The following is a 23,034-nucleotide window of genomic DNA, read 5'->3' as shown; positions in this document are numbered from 1 at the left end:
CACACATGTATCAGGTATATGCGCATGTACAGAGGTGTGATAGAGAAGTGGTTATCAAGCAAATTAGTAACAAGAGCATGTTAAAAGCTATAATACAAAATACAGTATGTTTACATGCATAATAAGGTTAATGTAGTCGATTGTGGTGTCCCAACATTACTGACTTGAGTGTTTATAATATCAACAGGCATGAAGTGTTCGTTAATTAAACTCTTTAAATCAATTCTGGAAACTGACCACTCAACAATGAAATAATCTTGTTGCTGGTCTTCATTGGTGATATGTAATAAAAGTTAACTTACAGAAATGAATTTTACAAAATTTAGCAAATTAAGACGATACTTTGATTTAGCCTTACTGATGTGAACACTGGCACTGTAAAGAGTGAGGTGAGTAAATAGAAACAATATAATATGCAATGATTTATTCATTTTATTGAATGGCATCTAGTACTGTTACAACTGCACATTTATATCTTCAAAAACACTACAACTTAATTACTATTATACATTTGCTATTTGTAAGCTCGCGTAATATATGCTTTTTTTTATTCATAAATGGCCAATATGTACATGAGATGCGTGAACAATAATTTATCAGTCAACAAAAATAGAGCATGTCATTGTATAACGAGTGAACAAAATGAGATACACGTGACTCGACAATATACAAGTAAACAAGCAGCGCAGCTATAGACCCGCTATGCCTGGCCTTGAACTTCAGTTAGATTAGATCTGTCAAGTCCATTTTCAGCAGGGGGCGAGGTGTTGACGCCCTCACTATCACCAGCAGGGCCACTTTCATATTTCCACAACCCTGGGTTATATGGTATATGATTCAACTAACTAGTCATGAACAGAAACTGCTAAATTCGTTATAATCAAAAAATGATACATGCGTGCTAAGTATGTATTTTGCTATTGTGGGTTATTTCATTTAAAGTACAGCGGTAATTAGTATTGAAATTGAATTGTCAAAATGAATTTATCCAGAAAGGTCTCCATTTTTATGGTTGAAACTACAGGTTTGCCTAAATTGAACATCAGTAATATCATTTGATCAGAGAAGTGTTGTCATGTCGATTTGTTTGTGTGAGATGAGAGTTGCATATGTAGAAACTGACCCCCTAGTTTTAGTATTAACATCAGCTAATCTTGACCGTTGAGTCAACTGAAAACACTTAGACGAGACACCTGTAGAGCTGGCTTTGTTTTTGTGCAGAAACTTCAGTTTTCATATGAAAAAAGCGTGCATAACAAAATCAAATTTATTTTGTTCAATTCCAACAACAAATTCTGAGAGAAGTAAAACCCATTTCAATAAAGAACATTGTATCTTGTACTTATGGATGCACCCAAAATGGTTAATTCTATAAACCTATCTTTCTTGATAATCAAATGGGCAGATCATGGTCCTACATTGGAATATTTCACTATACAGTACAATATACTTAGTATCACAATACTAACACTCACCATATGTCTTTCCAACTGTTGTCTGCCATAGACGCAGGGTTCCATCCTCGGAGCCGCTTGCATATATTTCACCATCGGGGGAGAACTGGACGCAGTGCACAGGGCCAAAGTGGCCCTTTACTGCCTCTGAAACAGACAAATAAAGACACACAAATAGACTATCGACATGATGTAGCATCAGAAACTTCTTACCCGTAATTTAGTTTTTCAATTTTTTTAAAGTTTTTTTTCACTGTTACATAGTTTTACATAAAGCATTTATTTTAATGTTATATACTTTATGTAATTGCATATATGTTATATACAACTACATAAAGTATTTATCACAAAGTTCTCAAGCAGTATAATGAATTAAAAGAACTACAGTGAATTCTTCCAAAAAATATTGGCTCCGACACAGACAACATGAACAGGTTACTACTTTATAAGGTTTGTATAATTTTCATGTCACACTTCAACAGTGGATTGTTAAAGAATAGAGAAAGCATAATATTATTATGCTTTATTATTTATCTTGAGGTGTTGACTGATGTTCTAAAAAAGAATCAAGGAGATTGACCAACCAGAAGCTGAGATATAGCCAGCCAAACACAGGTCTACCAAAAAAACAAGTGTTGTGGTAATCATCAATATATGACGTATGAAATCGACTTGTGTGCCATTGGTCAATTAAGCCAACTAATGGCACATAAGTCGATTTCATATGTCATATATTGACGATTGTTTTAATTGGTTTAATCCCTGGAAGTATAGAACAATCAAATTGGGCCTAACAATCATTGCTCTGAGAATTCCGAACCAGTCCCTCTGACCTGTAGATTAGTTTTAGCATAAAATAATTACACGCATCTATTATTTCACAACATTTCGCTATCTTTAGTTAGTTAGGTCGCTATCTTGCTAGTTCAGCTCAGTTTTGTTGTTCTCCCATTTAGCTTCCCTATTCAGACTCATCTTTAGCGCTGTTCAGACTTTTTTAAATATAGCTAATAAATGGAATCAATTAAATCAATCATCAATCTCGGTTATCATTTGGAATTTTCTACAAATTATATTAGTTACATCATTTATTCTATACGCAGTTATATTATTATTATATTAATCATAAAAAATAATCATAGATAAGATAATAGATAAATAGAAAAATCAAATCAAAAGTTATCGTTTTCTTTTCTTACAGCAAGAGCAGCACAGTCAAGTTATTCTTTTTAAAATTATGGCTGTAGTGAACTTACAGTCTGTTAGTAGTGACGATAATCATGAAAATCAACTGAATGCTGCAGTAGGTACACAGTAGAAAAATGATGAATGAACAAAAATTCACATTCCCATTTCTTAATCTAAACAAACTGCAAATCGTGGAAGTCGCATATAGACTATACACGCGCCGTTCGTTGAACAGAAGATCTTCGGAGCATATCCGTGGAGATCAAGTTAAAATTTGAAGCACAATAGTCAAAATCTGCTCTTCTGTTTTGAAAAATCATGGCGAGGGGTTGTGGGCAAATGCCTTTACCACACAATGTTTGCTTGATTTTCCAGAGAAACCAGAGCTAGTTTGTAAATTCTTTACTAGCGCGAGAAGCGTTTCACATCTCGTAGCCTAAAACAATCATTATATGTAACAGCGGTAAGGGTACACAACTCCGGCACATTACCAATAAGTCGATTTCATACGTCACAGTTCTCGGGATTTTCCTCTGATTCGTTATTAGATAGACCTGTGTTTGGCTGGCTATATCTCAGCTTTTAGTGGGTCAATCTCCTTGACTCTTTTTTTAGAACATCAGTCAACACCTCAAGATAACTAATAAAACATAATAATATTATGCTTTCTCTATTCTTTAAAAAGGTTTCTATAGAGTAAGGTCAAATAAGAAAATTTCAGTTGATTGCAGTCCTGATCTTTACACACTCACACATGCAAACACATTGACAAGCAAGCACGCACAAACACACACATGTAAGCACGAGCACACGAGAGCTCGCACACATAGTTATGCCCAAACACAGGCACACATACACATACACTCGAGCAGGTACCCACACAACTACAAGAGTGGTTGTCACTTACAATGTCTATTAATGACTTACCCAGCTCTTCTCCGCTGGAATAGTCGTATTTGTACATTTTGAAATCGTCCCCTCCACAGACAAATATGTTTCTTTCAGGTAAATATGAAGCTGCAAACACTGGTGTTGGTGTTTGGAATTCTTTGACTAGTTCCCATCTGCAAAAAATGAACATTGTATAGCTTTGTTTATAATATGTGGTATCAGTTAAAACAAATTTTCTAAGCGACGTCACAGAAAAGAGAAGCATAACCTCTATGGCAAATCGCAAGCTTTGAATATCCATGCAACAGATGACAAAATAGAACGTGTATGGAAAAAGTTTTTTTGATATAGAACAGTATGCAAGGTAACTGCAACTTGTGTGGTCAAGATTTGTTACTAAATGCAATCAGGATACGAGGAAGTGTCAGTGCAATTCTAAAGCCCATGAACAACAAATTTGCAAAATTACCTAAGCTTTAAATAAATGTTTAAAACACTAAACTTATTAATATATTCTTAGTTTAAAAAATAACAAACTAGCTTTTATTGAGCTGTTAAAAATTTGTTTGTGAGGGTTACTCAGAGATCAATGATTTCAGTTTTATGTGTACATTATCATGGATTAGTTTGGAGGACTTGACTTATCTATATATACTAGGTAAATGACCGGCGTTGCATGGGTATTAAAAAGCAGCTTATAAACAGTGGCAGATAATGTAGTTGCCATTGGCTAATTTGAATACGCTAGTATCCGGATTGCTAAACTTACTAATTGGAGCGGTGAGAGCAAGCTTTAGTGACGTTGTGTGTAACGCAGAGTCACTATGCATATTTTAACCTAGATAATGACTCGTATCGCCCAATGCATCCATCGCGTCCCATGTATCTTGATGGGTTAGCTTGTCGCTTTGTGAATTGGAGGTCCCGAGATCAAACCTTCTGCCAAGTTGATTTTTCATTGCTAGATTTTAATCGCTATAGCCGGACAGACACCGAATGATGACAGACAACAACAAAAACAGATTTATATAGATAAATCTCTAAGTTGGTTGTTTTTACATTTGTAACAGTATAGAGAGGTACCAGTATCGTTGTATTTAAAGGTTGGATGGATAGCTTCAGTTAACACAGTAGCCTTTTTATACACAGACTTCTATGTAATCATTGTTATTGTTAATTCAACATATTCATGTTTTTTACTTTGTTTTCTCAGTTCGTAATAATTGCATTAGCATGAAATCATTTTTCATTGTAATCTTTGTAGCAAAACAGACTATCTAGTCATTACTTGCTAATTATTTCACATTTAAACACCTTTACAGTTGTTTCATTTTCGTATTAATTTATTTGAACTGTACAAAACACTTTTTCTCATTGTATGAAGTTTAAATGGTTAGAAATGGTTAGAAGTTAGAATGGGAAATGCTGTATATGTCCAAAGACTGTTCTGTCCAAAGACCTTTTATTACCAACGCTGGGTATTCACCTAGTCATCCATAAATATAACTTGTAAGTGGCAATTGTGAAGCGCTGGGCTACAAAAACAATGACTTTTGTAGCTGCTATCAACTTAGGGTGATAAAAAGGTGGCTAATGAGAATTGGCCCTAATTGTCACTATATCCGTTTTAGTCATCGTAATCAGCTCATTTTGTCCAAAATATATCGTTGTCGAAAGAATCAAGCATTTAAGTCTTTAATATGATTAATATGAAGAAGATAAAATTTGTGCGATTATTTGGTTGTCTGTTATACCCTACAGGATGAAAATATTCGATGGATATAGAAATTCGCGATTTCGCGAACAGTCAATTCCGCAAAAAATAGTTCTACTTTTAATCACAAGGGAGAATAACTACTGCCTCAAATTTAAAAACTAGTCACTAGGCATAAATACTAAATGGAACTGAGTGTCAAAACCTTTTTAAAATAGTCGCCCGGGCTTTGAGTTAACCCCATTGCTAATACAACACATTTCTTTACAAAATCATTCAAAGTGTCGCAAGATATGCAGAATGGCGTCATCGCAATAATAGCTGCTAGGCAGATGTACTAAACGTAGCCGAGTTCCAAAACTTTTTTAAAATCATCGCCGGGGCTTCGAGTTAAGCCCATTGCCAATGCATCAAACTTCGTTACAAAATTATTCAAGGTTTTCACAAGTTATTAGGCATGGTATCGTCATCGCAAAAATCTCTCCTACAGTCATTTTACATTGAAATCAACTCCATCAACCTCTAATACCGAAGTTGAGGACGATCATGATTCTTATCTGGACCTTATGGTATGTATTTGATTTGCAAAGTGCAGATACGTTTTTCCATAATTAACTGGGTTAGTTAATTCTTTTGTTTAAAAACTGATCGCGTTCATTAAATACTTCAGCTATTGTTTTCGTACTTCCTTTACACATGTTAATATTTTTCTTTTGTGTTTACTGCAGATTGAGAATGAAACAGCACCTACCAGTATCCTGATTACGAAAACTAAAGACAAGTAGTAATATTCACCGTGGCAGGAATATTGGCAGAGAAGCAACTAATCAACCTAGACCCCTTCTTCAACAACAACTTCTTGATATCGCTGTGGCAAACTTGATTATATTATATATTTTATTTCAGGTATAAATATATTATAATTTATTACAAACTTGAGTGTACAAATAAAATATTTCAAATACAAATAAAATTTTACAAACGATGAATGGAGTAAATAAAAACAGTTACACTCATATGGCGGTTGTCTGAAAATAAAATTAAACTGATACTCTTGGTAAGTAAATACTAGCGTGCAATAGTGCTCTCTGACTAGTTATTTTGGTAATAGCAGCTCTATATCGCTGTCACTGTCTTGGGTAGATGTTAAAGACGATTCGCTCGCTACTACATGGCTGGTAAGGGAGTTATCATCAGAACTCTCCTCGTGGCTTATTATTGGAAAGTTCTGCCGGTTGGCAAAAAATTTGTGCTCGTAAAGGCGCTTTTGTTCCTTTTTTAAAACAGATATATTCTCCTCGTTAGCAGCTGCGGTCACTTCTACCTCAATTTCAATACCTCCCTGAATAATTGGTGATCTTCTAGGAATGACATCTACCACCCTTGCAGTCATTGTGCCTCCGTGTATGATGAGAATCTCTCACACTAAAACAAATAACGAAGCGGTAGGGATGGAAAAAATAAGTACTGCGTTTTACCGAAGAACCAACGTAAAATTCAACTAATTTAGTAAATGGTTTTAAAAAAACTCATTACTTACCACAAGTTCTTGGTTCATCAAAGGCCTCCAAATCGATGAATATTTGTGAAAACCTCTGAATGCAGCAAAAAATTTATAGCTTAGCATTATCGACTCGTAGTTGTAAGAGCATTATCGACTCGTAGTTGTAAGCTAAATAGAAACCGAAACACACGGTTTGCGCATGCGTAGGGTTAACTCTATTGCTAGCCGCAATAGAGTTAACTCTTCATAGAGAGTGGCAGTGTTCAGCCGCAAATAAATTAATCCGCGAATAGCATGAAAAAGGCAATTTTCGCGAAATTTAACTCCGCGAATAAATTCATCCTGTAGGGTAGTTACTTTTAGAAAAAACCTCAATTCTCCAAATGATGGCAATCTGTCATAACTTGAGCTGAAAAAAATATCTGATTTCTGTTTAACTCCTTCAGTCCATGCCAGATTACAGTTATGTCTATGAAAATAGACTTGTTAATTTGGGCACCACATCGTAAGAGCTGTTTTGTTATAATTTTTAGATGATCATTAATTAAATGCTAGTTAAAAAATTATAATTAAAATGACAAGGCCTGCAAGTACCTACATTTACAGAGATGCTCTTTAAAGGGCCAACAAATACACAATAAATAGACCAGTTTGTTGAGAGGGGCAAACAAATCCTGATGGCTACATACAAATAACTTTTTTTCAGCCATATATACTCATTACACACAAAATGCTATTTGCATCATGTGAACTTTAAAAGTTGATAGGTGAGAACAATGTTTTGTTTCCAAAATCACAAGATTTCTTCAAAACTAAAAAAATTAAAACGAATGGATTTTAAAGGCAGCTAGAAGAGTGCACTCGAGTCAAAGAATATGTACATGCACTTACGTGTCGGTGTCGTAAAACAGGACTGACATATCGTGCGCTACGACCAAACGGGACGCTTCTTTGGCTATTTCTATTGCCATGGGTTCTTTTTCAAACTGGAGAGTCTTTACTAGGTCACCATCTTTGGCATTCCAGACCCTGCAACACATCATCTTGCATGATAGAACAGGATATTTTTATGAATATATGTACCTTTGTTCTCCTTAGAAAACACCCACCTGATGGTTTTATCTGATGATGCGCTTACTACCATCTGATCATCATTGGTGAACTTGGCAGCTTTGATCGTGCCTTCATGTCCCGAAAAGACTAATGGGTCTACAAAGCATTGCGTACATAACAGCCCAAATCCATATACAGTAAGACCTCTAATTGAACACCACCTGTATTTGAACGTCACTATGAGACAATGTCATAGCGACTATGTCACTATTTGAATGTCACCTCCATTTGACCGCCACTTTGATGATTTTTTATCTTTATGAACCCATAATATTAAGTGATCAGTCGAAAAGTGTACACAAAATCGTATTAACAATGAATCGTTTCCATCAATTACAATCAATTCTCTCGTTGTCCAACTCCCAAGCTTTTCACTTTTTTTATTAAAACTTTGAAAGCAAAACCATAGAAATAATTATTAACTGTCTCAGGCTACTAGTAGATAGTTCATTGTTTAACGGGGTCTTGATACTTTGAAGTACATGTATATAAAAACCGGTTTACATTTATGATGGTAGATGAACGACTAGTTCAAGGCCCAAGGTTACGTTTAGCGAACAAAACTTTTGCACATTGCATTTGTGCTAGATTTACATTTGCGCACTTGTTCATGAATATATATTATAGCATTTAGTAGATTATTATTATATAACTTATAAAATGGCAGATTTGTAGCCGAATTATTATTTGATAGCGTTATTGCGGTAATCTGATCTTACAATTGATCAATGCTCGTAACTTCTCTTCTATTGCACATAAAAACTAGTTTTGACTGCAAACTGTAGCAAACATATCAATGAGTGCAATGAGCTTCTATTCAACATTGGGAATTATAGATATAAAATAGAAATATTTTTTTCAAATTTAGAACGAAATAAAAATTGAAAGCTGCAACAAATTGCAAGCAGGAGACAAGCTATAATATCATCGCAGGTTAATTGCAGGCACTAGATATCAACTAGTAGAAATATTTCTAGTTCTCAATGCATATTTATTAAGAGATCTTTGACAAGTTGGAGGTAAGTTAGCAGATTTATTGCATCCATAAGGTTTAATATTCCTCCACCGGAAAGAGAGGGCAAAATATAGGCTACATTTGCTTCGCCTGTAAAAGGCTAAATTTATTTATCCAAAATTCTGACGAGCCATTTAAAAAATACAATACCAGCCTCTAATTGAATGCCACCTTCAATTGACCACCACCATAGAGGAAGGGTTGAAAAATAGAGCGGTGTGGCGTTCAATTAGAGGTTTGACAGTATAGTCAATGCTTTATAGTGCATTATTATTAATTGTTGCTGTACAGCTAAGAATAATTTGAGCTGTTCCCCTCTTTGTTAACAGTTGATTCACCACCATACAATGAAAAAAGTTACCATCTTACAATATAAAGGTCACCATCATCGAATATAAAGGTCCCCATCGTACAATATAAAGGTCCCCATCGTACAATATAAAAGTCGCCATTGTCAATCATAAAGGTCACCATCGTAGAATATAAAGGTCGCCATTGTCGAATATAAAGGTCATCATCACACAATATAAAGGTCACCACCATATAATATGCTTGGCTTTTCACCATTTAATTAGTCTGATACATACAAAATTTGTAACTCAGTACTGTAACAGACTAGTGTTGGGCCGGTATCTAATTTAGTGCCGGATCGAATATCCTTGCTCTTTTTTATCGGTTTTCCCAGTATCGGTATCCTTGGTATTTACCATCTTCGGTATCCTTTGCCAACTAAGAAAGTTCGGTATTGTCGGTACTGTCGTTCGGTATGTGGTTATCAGTGTCTGTTTAAACTTTAAATGGTTCAAAGTTTAATGGTTTAAAGTTTAATAGTTTAAACTTTAAACCATAACTGTCTTGAAAAACTTTTATCGTTGTGCAAAAAGTAGCCTGTGCAAAAAACATTTTTTAGTCAGCAGTATGTTGTTACGGCAAGGAGACTCCTTGTTTTAGCAAGCCAAAAAAGAAAAGAAAGATGGAAATATAACTTTCATGATAGATGTTTTGTTTATTCTATTAAAAATATAGTTATTGATACAAACGTTATGTATAATAGAGAACAGATAGATAATGGCAAGGGGCTCTCTTTGTTAAATATACTGAAACAGTTTACAGAAATCTTACTATCACATATTGTAATCAGGTAATGTAATCACATAATTATGCGCAGTCCAATTACAGTCCAGTCCCATTAGAGTCTTTATACATCCTCCCATCTGTGGAAAACTCCCAAATTTTCGAGGCTGGTAGCATTATCAAGGTAACGTAATATACTAGCAGATACAGTAAGCGTGGAAATTTTCGTTGAATTTGTTCGCCAATGCGTGCTGAGACTAGCATGTTCGTCAACGAAGCGTTTAAAAACCTATCCGAACATCCGTATAACCATTTACTGATAGGCTTTTACGAATAAATACCGATAATATCAAACCGGCCACGGATAACTAGCTGACACTGAAAATGATTGGTTCCCTCGGATACCGAGAATCCCTCGGTATCGGTAAGAGCGGATAACCCAATACCGGCCCAACACTGGTACAGACTGACTGGGATACTTATTACGGGTTAAATCGGACAATTCTTGCGATGGATGAGGATACATGTACAGGGGATGCCCACCATATGACATTAATTTGTTCTGTGTTGGGATCGAAAAGCAAAAATATCGCATAGAGGGGCATAGGAACCCATAGTAATTATCTATTACAAACACTCCTGGTGAACAAACATCAAAATATTTTATATACGTACTGTACATATTAAACATTAGTAACAAAATAATATATTAACCTTGGTAACTTCATATTATATATTATATCAAACACTAAAATGCACAAAAAATTTGATAGCGTTTCACTCACGCTAGATCAAACCTTTACGAAACATGAAAATGCTGAACTTATTTATAGAGAGCATCGTATCTCTTTCAGACGTTGTGGTTAGGAATCGTGACGAATAGCATGTCGGCATCTTCGTAATTCCGACCGCCAAATATGAATTTTGAGAGGCATTTTTGTTGATGCTGATGGTGAGGAAAATGCCGTAAGGAAGAGTGAGAAGACTTTCATGTTCAACATCATAAGGCGAAAAAACCGTAGACAGGGACGCCGTAACACGAGGGTCCACTGTACTCACATTCCCAACTGCGGATGTACAAGCTTCTGGATCATCTGAGATTAATTAAAATATTAAAAAACAATAAAAATGTCTACCCTCATCAGGTTTGTTAAGATCATATATCCTCAACAGCATCTCATTGCTGCCAGTAAGCAAGTGGGAGGAGTCTGATGAAAAGTGGACTGATTTCACGATATGTTTGTGAGGTAGGGTGAGAAGCTCGATGCCTTTCTCCGCATCCCAGATCTTCCTAAAAATATAATGCAGCCAAATGTCTGTAGGCTTTGCAATAAACCACCCAACACTATCCTTAATAGCAGAAGAATGCTAAATGATGAACAGGTAGAATGTCTGAGACCACTGTTTGTCATATGCTACATTTTAGAAGAGATTATATGGGGTGACCATAGAAACTGCCTCTTATCACATACTTAATAACTTCATGAGTGTATCTATCGACAGAACAAACCTTCAAACTCCATCGGAAATAACTTGTGGTTGACAATTGGAATAAAGTTGTAACCTAAAGACAGTGCCATTAAGGTACATTATGGCTACCAGTTTTCACCCAACTAGTAAACCAGCAAGCAATTGTTGGCTCTGATGATGTGTATCGTCATATCGCCATTCTGTTCATCTTTGCAATGATAATAGACTGAGCCATCACAGCCCCCAACGGACTGTTTAATCAGTGCATAACACAATTCGTTTCGCCTACCAGTGTAACAAACTTTATTACAACACTGAAGTAAATTCACATCTAAAATTATCATTTACCGCGGTATTAAATATCTGGTGGCACATTAAAACTTTTGACTAAATCAGGCAATAGTAAAATAAATGCCAGATGTTAATACAGTGAGGTTACTGTTAGGTTGGAAGGCTATGCATACAGCAGCGTGAACCAAAAACAGCGTTGATATCAACAAATTAAGCAGGTCTTTTGGGATCCACACAGCACCGTTAGAAGCCTGAACACGTTCAATCCTATTTCAAGTGACTTATCGGTGCCTCAAATAATACAAAATCTGACCAACTGCAATACCAAACTCTGACACTAGCAAGAAGTACACTCTGGTTTAAAAGCTTGTTAACTCACGCAGAAAAGTCAGCGGCTCCGGTGGCAGCCCTGGAAGCATCGCTGTTAATGGCAGCACCCCAAACCGCCCCCTTGTGACCTTCAAATGTGCCAACCCAGTCACCAGTCTCTCCCTGACGCAGCATTGGCTGTCCATCTGTAATTGGGTAAACATGTATATAGCAACCCTTTTATGACCAGGAGCATATAAGTGTGGGTTAATTTCAATACAATAATTTAAAAATTTCTATTGATTAACTGAGTACAAATCAGTAATCTTAAATCATATCTATTAAATAGTTTATTAAATTATTAAAGTTAACACTATTAAATAGTGTTAACTCAAATTAATCTTAAACTTTGTGAACCAAACTGCCAATTATCAATTATCTGTAATTATCAACTAAATGAAACCTAAAAGGTTTTATGAAACCGGAACACAGATCATCCATTAGGCCCATGTATGCATTTGGTTTCAAAACATGAATTCTTATTTTTAGGTGATCTTTGGGTGCTTGTGAAAGTGGCGAGTATGATTAACAGTTCATAAAATCAATGATGACAAAATGCGTAACATAAAATATGCAGCTATGACAGATGCCTAATATAAAAAAGCAAATCTGCGGATGGTACAGCATCCTGTTTATAGCTAAGGGTCTAACAGATAAACAGCTATTGCTATTTGCAACAAAATTATATGATCAGATGTATGGTTAGACAACTCTACAGACAAGCTCTATAAACCAGGGAGCGACATGAATTTTAGAAACAGGTAACAACTTTGTCAATTTCCAATTTATTAATTTTATTTAATTATTTTAATGTTTAATTTAAACCAAAACTACACAACGATTTTAAACAGTACATAGAGTCTTGAAGATATTTTTAATGACTACATCATCAGTACCAGACAATAAACTCTGCATTTTCTACAGAACTCAAAAAACCAGACCAGTGCATTAGCCTAAATACAGAATGTAAAAACTATGTATACTTCCCACTACATGTCACGCACATGGATTGTCAGTGAAATACATTAAACTAAAAAACATTTCATCAAATGAAACTGCGGAATATTTGGGTCAAGGACCTTATTAAGATAGTGAATTGATATCTAATTGAGAGGAAACTAGTAGCATTTTGTTTTTATACAAATATAATGATCACAAGGATGTGTATATTGTAATGCAAACATTTTATTTTGAAGACTAAAAAACTATTAAAACAGAATCTTTCTTCTACAAACTTATGGACAATGAAGTGGATGCTAAGTTTTGTGATTTTGCAACAGACAGTGTGAAGATTAAACTGATGAAGGTGAACATCACATGTATAGAGAACCTTCGCCAATAGATTTCAATATAAGTACAACGAGACTGATGTACAGTTATGATGCGTATTCTTGTTTTTCGTTATGTCATAGCTATTTTAATTAAAGTTGGTTATAACAGTTAAACAGAAAGTAAGTAACTCTTGCTTGTAAAAAGCACCAATATAAACTTTCCCTTCAATATTACTAACTTATTTTGGCTCTAAAGCGAGTTTAGATTTTAAAATTTTCATAACCCATTGCGTTATCACAACTGCTCAATGCCTTACACTAAAAAGTTTGACATACAACTTGTGGCTGAAAGAGACCTACAAACGTGTGAATAACAAAATGAGTGTAGTTCCTGTGTAGATCATCAGAAAAAAGAATTATATGACAGCTTTTACATAGAATAACTTCTGACACGCATTTAATCATGTGCTGAAAATAAAAATATTAAAATATAAATTTTTAGATTTTCAGCAAACCAAACATAGGCTAAGCGAAAATGAATAAATTTTTTTTAAATCCAAAAATGTGGCAAACTACGTAGGACTCTCACTTGTAAAGTTACACACCAGAACACTTTGGTAGTCAGAAGTTGCTTCTGACACTAAGCAGTAGTGTTATAAGCATGTTTGCCACAGGATATTGTAAAAAAAAACTATAAAAAAAGCCTTCCAATAATTTTAGCAAAGCTTCTTATTTTTTAAAAATATTCCGAAAACGACTTTTAAATTTAAACGACAAATTCGGTTGCATGTTGGCCCCATATATATGTTTGTCGACATAATCTTCTCTCTGGATTTTAGGGGGTAGAGCAATATGAACAGTTACGAGACAAGTTTCGAAACTTATTGAAGAACATCAATTACATTTTATGGCAGCCTAAAAACAGCTTCTTTTAACTCAGCATCCTAGTACTCTACACATCAGAAGCTTTTCTCTTTACGGTGCTCACAGCTCTCACATTGACAACGAAATATTTTGAATTTCAACCTAATAGTCTCTATGATGTAAGCAAAGAATATTCAAAATTTTACGATATATCACACTTTTGCACACTAGGGATAGCAGCGTTATGCGTTATACAATGTTAAAGGTTATTTGAGTTGCTGCAACAAGACTAATGGGTTGGAGACTGGAGTTCAAAAGTTGTGAAGGTATTCATGCGAAATTTTTCAAACTACAAAAAGTATTAGAATCTTATTAATCAAATATAAAACTAAAATGAAACACACAAATTGAAAAACCAGTAACAAAGCTAAAACACGAAACGTGGCATAGCTAAAGTTGAACTAATAGGCACCTTTGCAAGCACTTATTAAAAAATATCCATATGCCGTTATTCCACTGAAGTTTAAATCTACAACCGGTCGTGTATGCCCAGCACAAGATATCGGAACTTGCCGAAGAGACGACATTTTAACTGAATGTAGTGGTAAAGTCACTTATACAATGTCTCTGTCCTCGGCAATGTGAGAGTGAAAAAGGTGGACGGATCACAAAATTATTATATCCGTCGGTAGCGAAGCAAATTACGAACTTTATTTTTACAATAACGAGAGGAAGCAACTTTAAAATTGCGTTTTAGTTGCAATAAGCTACTAAAGTGCTGGTGAAATATACTACATGTGCGTACCATCAGTATTGTTCATGCTTTAAAAATTCAATGACGTCAGAATTAATTATTTATTGATTGTGATTTTTAGTAATTTTATATATTCTGCCAAAATTCACTGCTACTTTCGTGAGAACTATTTGCTCTCTATGACTGACTTGCAACTGTTGCCAGTAACTCTAATTGGTCATTCAGAATGTTTGGTCTAACAATACTATCTATGACAATCTAACTATATTATATTCATATCTTTCATCGTGCAAAATAAACTTGCTCTCAAACTAATACAGTGTGCACATAAAGCAAATTTTAGCATCAACTGAATAAAACCATTTGCAATTAAAATTTCAAATTTTTTCAACCAATTGCACTAAAGGGGTTTTTATTTACGACTTGCAAATGTGTTACAAATATTACTGAACACCACAACACCTTAGTAAATGATCTGATTCTTGTTGGCTGATTTTTAAATTATAAGTTATGTTCTTCGTCTCAAACACAGTACCAAACTTCTATCATTATTAAACATACTAACAAAGTAAAAGCAATGTATGCACATTTTCGTCTAGCCTGTGATCGTGTGTTCAAAATATTTGACATAAGTTTGAAAAAGCAAAAAAATAATGGTGTGAAGCACTAGTTTTCGTGAGTTTGGAAGATTTTCAAGATTCAGGTACGCGTTGCTATAGTTAAAAGCCCATGCATGATGGATACCAAATGCTTACATTATTCGATATCTTCATGAAAAGTGACAGGCAGCTTTTTTAATAGCAGACATAATTCTGATGTCATATATGAATGTTTATGTCTATCCACAGCTCATGTCAAATAAAAGAAATTTGACAAGTCCTTTCTGACCATAAAATGTATATTAAGCATGTATGTGATCGAATTACTTTCTGGACTGCACTCCAGACATGATATCAACAGATAATTTAATTTTGAATTGAAAATTGTGTTTACATTCCATATTTATATATATCGATTTTATGTTACAATCTTTCCATAACAGTTTAACAATTATTACTCTACCGCAGTCTGTTTAAATCTTTATAGATTTAAAACTTATCTAGCTGCAAACTAGTCAGTATTTTTGATCAAGTCAGCAGTTTCAATCAAGTCAGCAAAGCTCGGCTCTTATTAGATGACGCTGCTTTGACACATTTTCACAGACACGGTTATACATTGTTTATTTTGGTATAAACGTGTTGGTATATTACATAAATCCTAGTGCAGAGCAGCAAATGAAATCAAAGAGTTGACAGCCAACTACATAGCCTGGCCTGCTACGTACTATTAAAGACTGTATCGCTGTTGCTTTGTGAACAGAAACAAACCACTTAAGGTACTACTTGATTGAAGCCGTTTGTTTGACAGTATTACAAATGGAGTACCAGGGAATTCACAAAAACTTTGTTAAGTTAGCTTGTATGAGAGGGCGAGCGAAATGGCTTCTTGAGTGATTTGATTATGTATAGCAACATTGGTAAACACAACAGAGAAGCTAATACAGCGGCAGCTTGAATCAGATATGTTGTTTACTGAAAACTATAAAATCCCGTTAAATTGTGTCATTTATTTTTGTGTCACATTTAAATTGTTGAATAAATAGATGAAACATCATGGAAGATTTCCTTAACTCAAGCACTTATATCACCATATGAGCCTCACATTCTATAAACAACCTTATGCAAGCTTTTCTTGTTTATGCACTGTAACGCTGGTGTGAGTCTTATCTGTTGCACAAAATGTCTTTATCAACTCCAAACTTAATCACACCAAAAAGGCAGTTGCAACATTATTAGTGCATTACTAATACGGAGTACAGCTGATCTCAAGGATAAAAACAGACACGAGTGTCAGCTGCAACTCCATCGTCGACTATCGTCAAACTGAGTTCAGAGTTCAACTATATTCTATGATATTTCTTGACACATCTTCCAGCTGGTTTAGAAATAACATTTGCAACAATCTTTTATCAGCCGCATGGCTTGGATGAAATGCAAAAAATGTAGAACATGAACAAGCTCTGGATGCATTTGCCAACAGTTGCTGTGTTAAAGGAATGACACGCCATAGATATATCAGGATTAGCCATCCCAAACAATGGCTATACCATACCTTTGTACCAAATCCTCGGATTATTTCATTCCGAAGTTACTGGGCTGTTTTAACTTAAAGACGGCCATCTTGAAATATAGTGACTATACCCTCGATGTTAAGCAGAGGATAAGGAATAATCAGAAAGTGTTATTATTGCTGCAATATGATAGTAACTCACTCATCTTATTGGTTGAGGCTAAAACGCTGAGTAAATTAATATAAACTAACATGATGTTAGACATTAAAAAACAGAATATTTAATGAATAATTGTTATAATGCTGTCATACACCATCTTAAATATTATCTTAAATACTATGATTAGTGAGCATATGAAAATTTGAACAGCTAATATTGACTAATACTCAATGCTTATTTATTCTATTTAAAATAGCAATTAAGTCAAAGTAGGTGTAAGCCACAAGTAAAGGAATAAAAAAAGGTAAACAAAAACTCAATTGTTTAAAAAGTGTTAAATTTGTTACATAAACAAAGAATAAATAAGATAATCAAAAGGAAAATCAGAATAGCTATACAATCTTTAAAGAGATTCTGAGTTTGTTTCCATTTCCTACCTCAACTATGACACACATTCAAAATTTTCCAAAATGACAATTGCGTCAGGAAATTAACGAGTGAAATTTTAAAAAACACAAAAATGAAATACAAAATAATACCAATAAATTAAGTTAATTCAGACCACACATAGTAAAAGTAAGAACAAGTTGCAGCACATAATTTTATCACACTGCTTTTAAAATACTTATAAACAAAATAATTTTTATAAATAAAATTTTAGAAATTATCTAGTCTAGACTAGAGCGAGTTACATCACATATTTCTGTTACCTCTTCTACCTTCAAAACTACTCATTGTCAAGCCTAAAATTCCATTGATGCCTTTAATGTGAAATAACACAAAAAATGATCCCTAATTTATTAATTTAATTTTGAAATCATGCATTTAATGCTAGATGTAATTACTTGAAGTGTTTTTCAACATATTTTAGATTTTAGAATGGATTAAACAAAATGTAATGTATTCTTATAAAAATATGTGTTTCAACATATGACAGTTTCGCCATACGAAGCATATATGTGCAAATGTAGTCATGTACAGACTGAATATGTCACAAAGATGTGTACAAACATCTTATCAGGTTTATAGATTTTATTCAACAACATAAGATAGATATTAATTCTACAACCCAAAATACGTCCTACAAAACAACTGCAACACAACTACAACACAACACAACTACAACACAACACTACAACACAATTACCACTACAACACTTATGTAAATGCATACAAAGAGCTATGTGGCTCACAGAAATATCTGTTGGGATTTGTTAGAGAAGTCAGCTGGAGGCAGATATGCTTATAGTTACATCTACGGTTTTGTCTATGGTCTGGTTCGACGTTATAAATAAACTAGCTGAATGCCCGGTGTTGCCCGGGTAATAAAAGTCTTTACACAAAAAATTTATTTTTATTTAACAAGTTCTAACTTTCAAACTTAATATCACGAGGAAAATGTTTTGAGCAGGCCAAATAAATTAAGAAACAAAATAAAACAACTATAAAAGTGTTTAAATATAAATGTAAAAGACTTAGCAAGTAATAGCTAAATTATGTCTGTTTTGGTACGGTTACAATAAAAGATGATTTGATAATGATACAATTAATACGAACTGAGAAAAATAAAATAAAAATCCTGAATATGTTGAATTAATAATAATGGTTCGTGCCTAGAAGTGTGTGTATAAATGTTACTGTTCCACCAGAAGCTATCCTTCAAAGCTTTGAATACGACGATACTGGTACCTCTCGATACTGGTGCAAATGTAAAAATGAGATATCGGACTGTCTTTGTCTGAACAGACTGAGAGGGAATGTAGAGGCTATTCCTACTCGAGATAATACAATTTTCCACATGAAAAGTAATGTAATGGCATTTACCGGTCTAGCAATTGAACCTTACAAAAAAACCAGAAATAGCAGTTCATGGGAACACGAAAGAGCATCGTATTTCATAGAGTTAACAGGGTTCATAGAATTTCAATTAATACGCCATTTAGTGTGGGCAATTGAGAAAAAGGTATACGTTGTGTGATAAAAGCTACAGAAATGTGAGAACGGTGTACATAGCTTGGTGCCTAAGTGCATGTTTGAGTCCTACGGTTTAAATCATGTGGTTGTGTTCTTCCCGAGTTCAACTCCAACAGAGTGCAAGCTTTTATTTCTTAAATTTTAATTTTTAAATTTTAATTCTTTAACTTTAATTATACGTAATAATCAATTTAACACGTGGCTACACTGTATATTATATGTGATAATTAATACAATATGTGGGTATACTGTATATTATACGTAATAATCAATTTAACATGTGGCTACACTGTATATTATATGTGATAATTAATACAATATGTGGATATACTGTATATTATACATAATAATTAATCTAACTTGTGGGTACACTGTATATTATATGTGATAATTAATACAATATGTGGGTATACTGTATATTATACGTAATAATCAATCTAACACGTGGCTACACTGTATATTATATGTGATAATTAATATAACATATGGGTACACTGTATATTATATGTAATAAATAATATAACATGCGGGTACACTGTATATTATATGTAATAATTAATCTAACATGTGGGTACACTGTATATTATATGTAATAATTAATCTAACATGTGGGGACACTGTATATTATACGTAATAATCAATCTAACACGTGGCTACACTGTATATTATACGTAATAATCAATTTAACACGTGGCTACACTGTATATTATATGTGATAATTAATACAATATGTGGGTATACTGTATATTATACGTAATAATCAATTTAACATGTGGCTACACTGTATATTATATGTGATAATTAATACAATATGTGGATATACTGTATATTATATGTAATAATTAATCTAACTTGTGGGTACACTGTATATTATATGTGGTGATTAATACAGTAACAGAACATTGGCACTCATGTGAACGGGTTTACATTTCAGAACTTGTGTATGGTTGTCACATCTAACATACTTGACATGCCTTTATAGCTTCATCAAGTTCTCAGTATTATTTATACAAAGACTCCTTTATAAGAATGCACGAGAAAACTTACATTTGTATCTACAGTAATTATGGATTTTCAATGAAATAATAATTAAGTTCACAATAGTATAGGAAATATATTAGACTGTCAAGATGAAGGTGGTATTTATGACATGTACAGCTTTAAATTTATATAATCCTGTTGAACAGATTCTTGAATATTCTAAAAGTGGCTTCAGGACACTGGTCAACTAGTAATTAATGCAAGCAAAGAGAGTACAATTCTCGATTGAGAATCACTCTTTGGCAACCTGTTTTGTGTTGATTGAATTCAGGTTCCAGAATATTCTAAGAGCTATTCCAGGAAGCTTGATCAACTAGTAATTAATTCAAGCAAAGTGAGTACAATTCTTAACTGAGAATCACACTTTGGTCACCTTCTGTTATTGGGCTGATCATACTCAGTTCCTAGAATAATCTAGAAGACCTTTCAGAAAACACGCAAGAGCAGAGGTTACAATTCTCAACTGAGGATCACTTTTTTGGCCTCACTGAAAACTGACAGAGGAAATACGTTTAGACATCATTGGTTTAGTAATTCGAAATCCTCATCCACTGCCCATGATATTCCAAACAATATAAACATGATATTTCAAAGCACTCGACTATCCATTTGCTCCATGTAGGTTATATACTACGGACACTATTTTGTACAACCTCCCTTCCGGTTGGCATTGTGGCTCTACCAATACTGCTATGATTATTACTGTTGATAGATGGAGGGTCAGGACCCCAAACACCAGATCTACAAAATTATTAAAATCTTTTATGAAGGGGCCTTACACAAATGACAGAAGTTGTCCATGCAATCAGCTACCATGCTGGTTAGTACATTTTAGGCTTATATTTATACACAAATAAAATGTCGGAGGATCAAGTTACTAATTTTATTATTGATGACAAACTGCGCAGCTATGATAGCTCTCAAATTTATTATGTTCATGTTTTTGCCAAGTAGAAGAGGCAAATTTATGTCCGAGCGTAGTTAATATATTCAAAAGCAAAAATATATTATTTTAACTTTTGGTACTCTTCTGGGCTACGACTTGTATACTCCGGTCTCCAAATGCTTCAGATTTTTCCCATTTCGTTTCTCATTTAATAATAAACTTTATGTCGAGTGTTAATCAGGTATTCTAAAAAAGAATTGTTACATTTATCGTTATATTAGTCAACCTTCAGTGAATAACTTAATTTATTCATTGATATATGCAAATTTATTTACTCAGTGTTCAAATTGATTATAACATTTAAAATTTCATCGAGGTTACAACAGTAAATGTCTACCAGCTGCTGTATGAGTATCCTAAAAAGGAATGCAATTTTCAAAGTCATATGGTCTAAATCGGAATTGCCTCATTTTTTATAATCAAAATATATCAGCGAAATATTGCTAAAGAAATAGCCACTGATAGATTTTCAGCAAATTCTGGTGCATGGCATTGCTAATAACATGCATTTTTGTCTGAATATATATATACATGTATAGTCTACTGGGAAGAAGAGATATTATCCTGTGAGTTTATAGTGCAAGCTGCCTTGATAAACTAAAGTCAGCACGGCACTTTTCTCTATTTACATGGGCATCCCATTTACATGGGACATGGGTCCAGCTGGTAGCTCACTCATCTAGCAGTCCCCCCACAATGGCGTATATCACATTACAGCACAGTGTTATATTATGAGATACTGGAGGGCCATCAAGTGACAGAACAAAATCGCAAATGCAGAAGTCTTAAAAGGGGCAGGCTTATCATCAATGGCCGACGACCTTATTGAAAAAAGTTTGAGATGGTTGAGCCGTGTACACAGAATGTAACAGTACTAGCTTTCATGTCAACTATTATACTAGTAACTATGTGATGGTAAGTGAAATCAAAAAAGGCCTAGACTCCGCTAGAAAGATGTGGGTAAGTGGAATTTAAAATGGAGGCAGATCAATACAAACTCATCAAAGCCAACTGTTCGTAATCAGCTGATTGGAGATCTGCTACCATAGGTAAGCCACAACCATAGTCTTAGCCGCCTCAGCGACTCCAAGAGATAAAACATCGTTATGCAAAAAGAACTTTTTCCCTTATATACATAATTTTACTTTACTATTTTTTGTTTGTCTAATTTGCTTTAAACGACCTTGACATGAGACCTTTCATTGACCTGTGTAAATAAAGGTCACAGGTCTATCTATCTTACCTCCAGCCATCACTTATGGCAAGCGCGTGGTTGCTTTTGAGAACCATGCCAGGCACAAATCAATGTATATGTAGACTTCAAATTTTCTGTCATGTTTGGAGTCTGGCAAATACATGATTTTCCTTACTGTCCGCTACTACTATACTATACCCTTAACATTTTTATTTCAATGAACTTTTGAACCAGGACTTGAAACGGATTAGTTCAATGCGCAGTCAGTTGCTACTGGTAGTATCTACATGTATCTATGTTTATGTCATTTGTTTGGCCGCTATCAGACATTCTCGCATGCAATTTTTTAACTGGTAATTCAAACTTGCAGACATGACTTCTCTGGTTTATTTTAGTTGCTGCTCAGGTCAAGTCAGTAACAAATGAGACGGAGCTATTTATAGCTAGCAGCTTTTTTTAACGAAATTTTAAACGTAGTCCAATATGGTACGACAATGACACAACCCCTCAAAGATTAATTATGTTTGCTAAGGCTGCACGAGTTTTAAAGAGCATTAGTGTACAAACATCGGCTCTACGATCTTGGCTAGATGTCTAAGTACAGTGGCAAGGGTTCTTCAATGACTGGAGATTTGAG

General features: G+C 34.2%; 1 protein-coding gene across 1 annotated transcript; it reads right to left on the bottom strand.

Moving 5' to 3' along the window:
• Positions 1–409: 409 nt before the first annotated feature.
• Positions 410–14,875, bottom strand: LOC137405521 (serine-threonine kinase receptor-associated protein-like). The gene is made up of 8 exons (XM_068091820.1): positions 14,691–14,875; positions 12,094–12,229; positions 11,090–11,244; positions 7,861–7,960; positions 7,643–7,780; positions 3,570–3,706; positions 1,476–1,601; positions 410–816 (listed from the first exon to the last, which is right to left on the bottom strand). Exons 1-8 carry the CDS (start codon positions 14,803–14,805, stop codon positions 701–703), a joined length of 1,023 nt encoding a protein of 340 aa, XP_067947921.1. The 5' UTR covers positions 14,806–14,875; the 3' UTR covers positions 410–700.
• Between the last annotated feature and the right edge of the window lie 8,159 nt (positions 14,876–23,034).

This window comes from Watersipora subatra, chromosome 9, assembly GCF_963576615.1.
Source record: "Watersipora subatra chromosome 9, tzWatSuba1.1, whole genome shotgun sequence".
Classification (NCBI taxonomy): Eukaryota; Metazoa; Bryozoa; class Gymnolaemata; order Cheilostomatida; family Watersiporidae; genus Watersipora; species Watersipora subatra.
Note: the sequence above shows the minus strand (reverse complement) of the source record. Positions and strands in the feature narration are given on the sequence as shown.

What these genes read in the sequence shown, in the direction of transcription:
- LOC137405521 (XM_068091820.1), bottom strand. Translation starts at nt 14,805, where the DNA reads ATGTCGTCTCTTCGGCAAGTTCCGATATCTTGTGCTGGGCATACACGA. An exon ending in GGAGCCGCTGACTTTTCTGC is followed by an intron (nt 11,245 to 12,093) that starts GTGAGTTAACAA and finishes TTATATTTTTAG; the next exon opens with GAAGATCTGGGATGCGGAGA. An exon ending in CTGTTTTACGACACCGACAC is followed by an intron (nt 3,707 to 7,642) that starts GTAAGTGCATGT and finishes CATTTTTTGCAG; the next exon opens with ATGGGAACTAGTCAAAGAAT.